The sequence below is a fragment of the Tachyglossus aculeatus genome, chromosome 10 (assembly GCF_015852505.1).
Source record: "Tachyglossus aculeatus isolate mTacAcu1 chromosome 10, mTacAcu1.pri, whole genome shotgun sequence".
In the NCBI taxonomy this organism is placed as follows: Eukaryota; Metazoa; Chordata; class Mammalia; order Monotremata; family Tachyglossidae; genus Tachyglossus; species Tachyglossus aculeatus.
This window is the reverse complement of record NC_052075.1, coordinates 17,841,351-17,849,929: the sequence shown is the minus strand read 5'-3', so window position 1 is coordinate 17,849,929 and position 8,579 is coordinate 17,841,351. Positions and strand designations below refer to the sequence as shown.

Below are 8,579 nucleotides of genomic sequence, written 5' to 3'. Positions count from 1 at the left end.
ACATTCCTAATCCCCATTTTCAGACGAGGCAACTGAGGCAGAGAGAAGGGAAGTGACTTGCCCAAAGTCACACAGCTGACAATTGGCAGAGCCGGGATTTGAACCCATGACCTCTGACTCCAAAGCCCGGGCCCTTTTCACTAGGCCACGCTGCTTCTCTCCCCAGCCCGTCCTCTGCCTCCCATTGACCGGACTGTATGGGTGCCCCTCAAGGGTCTATCCGTCAACTACCACCTCACCCCAGGTGACTTCCAAATCCACCTGAGTCCCCCCGAGCCCCCCAAGGGCTCAGTTCGGTGCTCCGTCGACGCCCGCTAAACACCACTGCCTATGCCGATGACCACGGATTGGGACAAACTCTTTATTCGAGTGGAGATGCAATTCACATATTCTGTAAAATTATAAAAACATCCTTTGATTCACATAGCAAAAACAGTGGCAGAATTACATTTTCATCTATAGTACAAATAAAAACATTCAATCCTGGGGGAAAAAACCTAAATGGTTTAAAAATATCCAAGGGCAGCCGCTCCACACGCTGACCCTGCTACTCATTTTAGTGGTGCATTAGGAACCCCCGGCTTATTTTGGAGAATTCAGGTACCACCTGCCTTGGGGGAAGAATGAGGAATTCTCCATCTGCTTCCCGGATTCCAAGTGGCAGCATCGTCGAAACCTGAATTCCATATAAAAGCTCCTCAAGCACTACCCAGGATTAAAAAACCGAGCAGTACAGTTTTTCATTGAGCTTCGACAACACTAGGGTCAAGTTTCTTCTTTCCACCAAGTGAAAATAACACAAACAAGGACTCCGACTCCTCCAGGGAACATTCTTCCCGTTGGCCTGAATGGAATGGTTGTCTCCTCCCTTCTTGAAATCCTTCCAAAGAAACCCCACCTCCCTAAGGCAGGTTTTCCCTGATTAATTCCCCCCAACCCACATCCGAGTCATACCAGACTCTCAGTCGACGGGGCAGTAATGATCACCTTACGTATTCATCCTTTTGTTCATTTGCTATTTAATTCATCACTGGAGTTTATTATTTTAATTTACTGTCAGGTTGTCAATTTCTTTGCCTTCTTGGTCTGATATATTCTGCGGGCAGCACCCACTCAGGGCTCATACAAAAGAAATAAAAAGACCCAATCTCGGCACTCAGAGTGCACAATCTCTCTTCACGTCCACCTGTCTTCCCCTGTAGATGATAAGGTGCTCAGGGGTTGGGGCTGCATATTGGGTGTCTGTACGTTTTCCAAGCACCCTGCGCCATCCGGCTCCGCCTCGCCTCTTGATAAGCACTAACTCCTCATTACTGACTAAAATCATTGGTCAGAAAAAAATATTCCCGCCCCCTTACTCTTTTTGGATCATTTCTATAAATCTAGACTTATCGAAACAGCCAGAGCGGTTCCCTGAGTTTCCCTGTTTCCCATTTCCACCACTTTAAAGACCAACCACTATTGCTGGATAACCCGGGTCTTTGTCCAGCCACCCTTGGATTTGAAAAGAAAAAGGCCAAAAGACGTCACTTGAGAACTTCAGAAAAGGCACAGCAAGCTATCGTTTTCCAGTTTATGAATATCTACAAATACATTTTCGAAGAGGTATCTGAAGGCAGCAAGGATGACAGAAACCTGTGAAGAAATTGGCAGTCGAAGTCCATTCACCTGCAGGGACAAACGGCCGGCTTGTTGGGGTCGTCTAGTGTGCCGGCCCAAGCCACGGTTCTTTGCTGGAGGAAGAGAGGCCTGTTGCACCCCTGACAACACACACACACACACAAATACACCACCTGTCAGCGCCTCTTTAGCTGTAGCCCACCTTTGTTTTGGCTGGAAAAACACCTGACAGGCCCCTCTGAAATGTCCTCATCGGCCACGACGGAGGAATAGGCAGGAGGCCTTCGCCCCCCACGATTCAGTTCCAGAGGACTTAACGTGGCTAACTCTCCCAAAGGCAGTGTGGCACCCCGGCTTGATTCTCTTGATCCCCTGATGGGGGGCCATGACACCCCCAGACTCCTCGAAAGGCCCTAAGCAGGTTCTCCAGACCCCTTTACCTGTTCTTTGCCCTGCTGCCTGGATCTGTGCCACCCAGGAAGGTTTTTGCTGGTAACGTTCTCAGCCAGCTGTTAGAACGAGATTTCACTTTCCCAGGCACAGTCCCTAACACAGACCACCAGTAACGGTTTTAACATCGGCAGATCGCATTCGGCAACTTGGTATAAAATTCTTAAAAAATGGAAAAACATGAAAAATATTCTAAGAACCTACTAAAATGATTTCCAGTATCCAAATTCTGGTGGCTTTTCTGAAAGACAAATCTTCGTTAGCGAGGGCTTTCTCTTAAAGACAAGTTCCTCCTCCTTGAGATCGTATTTTTTTTTTAAAAGCTTGAGGGTGCTCTTGGGCTAAACTCTTATTTTCCAAAAACGGTCACTTTGGCGACCCTAATTCTAAAAGCAAGGGCTTTCACTGTAACGTAGAAGCCAACATTCCAAAGCGAAACTGTTGATTGTGCTTTGGTTCCCTAAAGAAATACCCTGGAAATGCCCCACCTTTGAGGAGGACAATTCTGTCTCCAAACCCAAAATGGCACATTCAGAAAGAGGGACACCCCAAAGAAGCAGGCTGCCCACAGAGCAAACCTTTAACTCGCTGAGCAGTTCGCCCTTCAGAAGTCATTCTTCGGATGAAGATGTCTTGGTCTCAGAGCTAACGGTTTCCTTTTTAGATGATATTAAGACTGTTTCGTGAATGAACTTGGTTTGGGCTAAAAGGATTCCGGCCTACCCCAATTAAAAAGTGTAGGTGACAAATAGAAAATGGCCTCCAGGAGCTGAAGTCTAACGGCAGCATGGGTCCAGGGCTATGGGGAAAAGGACTGTAGGGAACCTGCATACCATCCTTCCTGTCGTACTGGTCTCAGATGTCCAGGGGGAATGGCAGGAACAGGAATGAAAGACCTAAAGCAGGAAGTCAGCAGCAGCTATGAGAGTAGGGGAAAAAGGGAGGCTCTTCTGCAGACTCGTTTCAAGAATGTTCCACCAACACAGTCTGTCCCAACGCTGCCAAACTGGAAGCAACTGGAACTAAGAAAACCACCCAACAGTTGCTCTGACACATTATGACATCAATAAATCCTCTGTTTTCGATCAATTTCTTGTAAGCGACAATGTATCTGGGGTTTGATTTGCTAGAAAACGAAGTTTCCTTCGGGTTGTGAAAAGCACCCTAACAGTTATTCTGTTCTACATGGAGAACTGATTTCTATTCAAACATTTGTTTTACACCAAAAACACCGCAATGTTTCTCCTTTTCAACATGGAAATCTCGGCGTTCAAGTTCCTTGGGTTATCCTTTCACTTCAACATGACTTTCAAGCACCCTGGTTGAATTTCAGAGAACCTGAGAAACAAGAAGAGAGTGAACTCAAAATTATATCTTGTAGAGAAGCAGTGTGGTCTAGTGGAAAGAGCCCAGGCCGGGACTCAAAGGACCTGGGTTCTAAGCCCCCCTCTGCCTCTTGTCTGCTGCGCGACCTGGGGCAAGTCACTTCATTTCTCTGTGCCTCAGTTGCCTCATCTGCAAAATGGGGATTAAATACCTGTTCTACCTCCTATTTAGACTGTGAGCCCCATACGGTACTTATCTTGAGTGAGGGCTTCCAGGTCCAATACAATGCAGGTATCCCTCCCTAAGTAGCAGAAAAAAAATTCAATTCTCCCTAACCTATTCTGAGTTACACATCTGAAACAGGATCCATCTGGGTAACAGGAATGGACTGCACAAGACATAATGCAAACATCCCTTCCCAAGTAGCAGACAGAGTTTTCATTTCTCCCTGACTTGAGCGACGCATGTGAAATGGGATCCAACTGGTTAACAGTAACTGAACCCCCAGGATTAATGTCCCACCAGATTCCTGGAGGCCGTCACTGGAAGTCAGAACTTGGAAAAGCCAAGGGCATCAATCCGCAAGGAAAATCTGCAGGTGACTGGCAGGTTTGTCAAGTCAGGCTGCTACGCTCGGGTCGTCTTCAACAGGAAAGTGCAGGGGCAAGGGCTGTTTTGTCACCAAAGGGTAAGCTCACCTGAATCCATGGTTTGTGAGGTACTGAGTGACTGCTGGTTTGATGCGAGCCACCTTCCCGAGGCTATGGTTCCCTCTTCCCGTTATCACGGACAGGTACGGTTTCCCTCCTCCCTGCCGATACTCTGTGACAAGAGGAAATGAAGTCATTACAGAGACTCATGTCTCGACACACACACGCTAACTTCTTTCCCATCATTCCCTCGGACATTTCCCCCCTCCGTCTCCCGAATGAAACACAGAAAGAGATACGATAATTTTACGACAGGTGCATTCCGTTCAGACTGGCGCATCCGCACATGAACGTAGGGATGGGGAGGACATACCACACTGGTGCTGGCAACCAGCTAGCTCATTTCTGAGCTTCCTCTAGACCCTCCACTCCTGTGCACCTCCAAAAGTCAGCCTCCAAGCCCTTCCCTGCCCTGCATGTTGTCACCCCATCCCGCTGAAGGGAGAGGCAGGGTGTTGCAGAGAGCCAAGTGGGACTCCAGGCACGCCTCTGTCAAGTCAGGGGACTCCAGGCAAGCCAAGCCCCGAGGGATCCCTTTAGAAAGCTCCTTTCGTCCTGGACTTTGGGGCTGCTGCCTGCCTCAATTTTAGGGGCCCACCCTAAAAATGAGAATAGTTCAGCCCTGGAAATTATCCAAGAGTCACTATAGCCCCTGTAGGGCCTCGAGATCCCACAAGAGCTGGCCTGGGAGAAGACCAACCCCGGTGGCAGAATCCACATGGAAGGGGAGTCAACTTGGAAAAGCAGCATGGCTCAATGGAAAGAGCACGGGCTTTGGAGTCAGAGGTCATGGGTTCAAATGTCGGCTCCACCAATTGTCAGCTGTGTGACTTTGGGCAAGTCACTTCACTTCTCTCTGCCCCAGTGACCTCATCTGTAAAATGGGGATTAAGACTGTGAGCCCTCCGTGGGACAACCTGATCGCCTTGTAACCTCCCCAGCGCTTAGAACAGTGCTTTGCACATAGTAAGCGCCTTATAAATGCCATTATTATTATTATTATTATTATTATTATTATTATTAACTCTGTCACAACCCACCAGAGTCTCCTCCTTCTGCTGGAAGGCTGAGTGGACTCCAGGTTGGAATCTGCCCCACTTTCACCACTGATCTACATGATATACACATGTGTGGGGGGCTCATTGGATGAGCAAGTTCACTATATATTTCTATAGAGATGAAACCACATCCATTTTTGTCCTGTAAATGAGGAAAGTAAGCTCTTCAGAGCCCCTACATCTCAACTAACAAGTGCAATTAGTCCGCTGCATTTTTGCCAGGTGCGGAGTTAGATTCAGAGGTCCAATCACGGTCCCCATTCTTGGTGACTAAATGCCACCTCCCTCCTTTCGCTCTAACTTATTTACGACACCCTCTCCCGTCTCCCTAAGTTCCTGACTTGGGCACGGGGCCTCACTCCCAGACGCCACTGGGGGTCTAAGCAGGTCAACACGAGATTGCCCGACCGAGGGGGCCGGTTTGAAATCGAGTAACCGAGTTGATTTCTTGACATTTGGACCTCCTGGAAAACCGTTAGTGAGAATGAAAAAGGATGTGGATGTGGTTTGTAACTCCAGTTAGCACGTGACCATCGATGTTGCTTCTACCACTATCTCCCCGGAGCGCACACCTGCTTCCTGACTCTGCAGATTCGCGTGAGGCAAGCACAGCTCTGGGTGGGATCCTGAGTCTGATATTAGGCAAAGCTCTGGGCACCTCAGGTCAGCGAGGGGCCTCATTTCACAACTCTTCGCCCTCCCTTCTGTGTCGCCTAAGCACACGGGTCTGTACCCCGAAAGCCCTTTGATTCTCTCTCCACCCCGGCGCACATCACCCTCAAGCACTTTGACACTTTGATAGTCACCCCGCCCCTACCCCACAGCCCTTATGTACACATCCTGATACTCGGCCGGCAGTTTCCCCTCTCTGTAATGTATTTTAATGTCTGCCTCCCCCTCTTGGCTGTAAGCCTAGCTATTCATTTATTGAGCCTCTATTGTGGTCAGGGCATGGAGGACGAGGAACTAGAGAGTTTACAATGAAAGCATAAGACCCAGTTTCTGCCTCTGAGGCGCTTACGATCCAGTGACGGAAAAAGAAGCAGGGAGGAATTGGAAATCCAGAGGGCCAGCGAGTCCTTGGGAAATAGATAACGGAGTGCATCACTGATTCCAAACTGAAGGTCTGGAGATCAGTTGGAGTGTCCCGCCTTCTTGATGCGTGCGAGACCAGAACCAACCACAGATACCCAATTCGACTCTGAGAGGCCTTCCCTGCCTAAGCCCTCCTTTCCTCTTCAACTCCCTTCTGCGTCGCCCTGACCAGCTCCCTTTATTCATCCCCCTTCCCAGCCCCACAGTACTACATGCACATCTGTATTTTACTGATTTATATTACGGTCTGTATCCCCCTCTAGACTGTAAGCTTGTTGCGGGCAGGGAATGTGTCTGTTTATTGTTAGATTGAGGTGGTGGCCAGGTACTTTTGTTTCATGGGGCAGGCTGGGGGTGATTGGACAGTCCTGTCTACCTCGTGGGCAGATGGGCGAGGCCCAATATTAGTGACTGGTTGGAAATGCAATCTCTGATGGGCGTCACTCTGAAGAGGAACTAGAGAAGGTGTATCTTTATCAGGGTCACTCACTGTGGGGTCTATCCACCAGAGACTCTGCTCTTTAAGAAGCAGGGGTTCTCCTGGTCCGGGAGCCAGTGGGTAGGGCAGAATTGAGGGATCCGAGCTAACAAGGGAGCTTTCAACCAAGTGAAGCATTTTCAAAAACTTGAGGGACCCACGGGAACTCTCTGGATCGGCCGCTGAAGACCCACTTTGGGGAACCCTGAAGAGGAGGTTATTGGGGAGACGATGAAAAGGGAGAGAGAAGTAAAGAGAGAAAACAGCTCTCTGTTTCTCTGTCAAAGAGAAGTATAATAATAATAATGGTATCTCTCAGGGTATATTCATTCATTCATTCAATCACTCGTATTTATCGAGCGCTTACTGCGTGCAGAGCACTGGACTAAAAACACTTGGGAAGTACAAGTTGGCAACATATAGAGACGGTCCCTACCCAACAGCGGGCTCACAGTCTAAAAGGGGGAGACAGACAAGACAGAACATATTAACAAAATAAAATAAATAGAATAAATATGTACAAATAAAATAAATAGAGTAATAAATCTGTACAAACATATATACATATATACAGGTGCTGTGGGGAGGGGAAGGAGGTAAGGCGGGTGGGGGGATGGGGAGGGGGAGAGGAAGGGTTCAGTCTGGGAAGGCCTCCTGGAGGAGGTGAGCTCTCAGTAGGGCTTTGAAGATATTATTATATCTTAATAATAATTGTGGTATATCTTATATCTGTACTAAGCACCGGGGCAGACACAAGATAATTGGGTTGGACATAGTCCCTGTCCCACATAGGGCTCAGATTCTTAATCCCCATTCTACAGATGCGGTAACTGAGGCATGAGAAGTAAAGTGACTTGTCCAAGGTCACACAGCAGAAGCATGATGGAGGTGGAATTAGAACCCAGGTTCTTTGACTCCCAGGCTGTACTTTTTCCACTAAACCATGCTGCTTCTCATAGTATTGGTCAGTAGGCCTCAAAATGGCCACCTTATGTGGCTTAATTAACTTCAGTCATCAAGTTTGGACCTCTCCAGTTTTATCATTGTTCTTACTAATGACAACAATAACGATATTAATAACAATTGTGGTATTTGTTAAGTGCTCATTATGTTTTCAGCACTGAGTTAGAGGCAGGATATTCAGGTCCCACATGGGGCTCAACAGTCCAAGTAGAAAAGAAAACAAGTAATTAATCCCCATTCTGCAGATGAGGGAACCGAGGCCCACAGAAGTAAAATGACTTGCCCAAAGTCACATAGCAAACAAGTGGCAGAGCCACAATTAGCACCCGGCTCCACCAATTGTCAGCTGTGTGACTTTGGGCAAGTCACTTCACTTCTCTGGGCCTCAGTTACTGCATCTGTAAAATGGGGATTAAGACTGTGAGGCCCCCCCCATGGGACAACCCGATCACCTTGAAACCTCCCCAGTGCTTAGTACAGTGCTTTGCACATAGTAAGCGCTTAATAAATGCCATCATTATTATTATTATTATTCTCAATTCCAGGCCTGAGAAGCAGCATGGCCCAGTGGAAAGAGCCCGGGCTTTGGAGTCAGAGGTTATGGGTTCAAATCCCGGCTCTGCCAACTGTCAGCTGTGTGACTTTGGGCAAGTCACTTCACTTCTCTGGGCCTCAGTTCCCTCATCTGTAAAATGGAGATTAAGACTGTGAGCCCCCCGTGGGACAACCTGATCACCTTGTAACCTCCCCAGTGCTTAGAACAGTGCTTTGTACGTAGTAAGTGCTTAATAAATGCCATTATTATTATTCACTAAGCCATGCTGCTTCCCCAGGAGTCTTCCGAAGGTGTGCAAGTGGAAAGCCAAAGGCCTGGTGTTT

General features: G+C 47.9%; 1 protein-coding gene across 1 annotated transcript in view; it reads right to left on the bottom strand.

Moving 5' to 3' along the window:
- Window positions 1-347: 347 nt before the first annotated feature.
- N4BP2 (NEDD4 binding protein 2) overlaps window positions 348-8,579 on the bottom strand; it is a 74,452-nt gene continuing 66,220 nt past the window's right edge. Inside the window, exons 16-17 of the mRNA XM_038752240.1 lie at window positions 4,095-4,218; window positions 348-3,408 (exon numbers count right to left, since the gene is read on the bottom strand). Of these exons, the coding sequence (XP_038608168.1) occupies window positions 3,363-3,408; window positions 4,095-4,218 (170 nt within the window). The 3' untranslated portion in view covers window positions 348-3,362. The remainder of the gene's footprint in view (window positions 3,409-4,094; window positions 4,219-8,579) is intronic.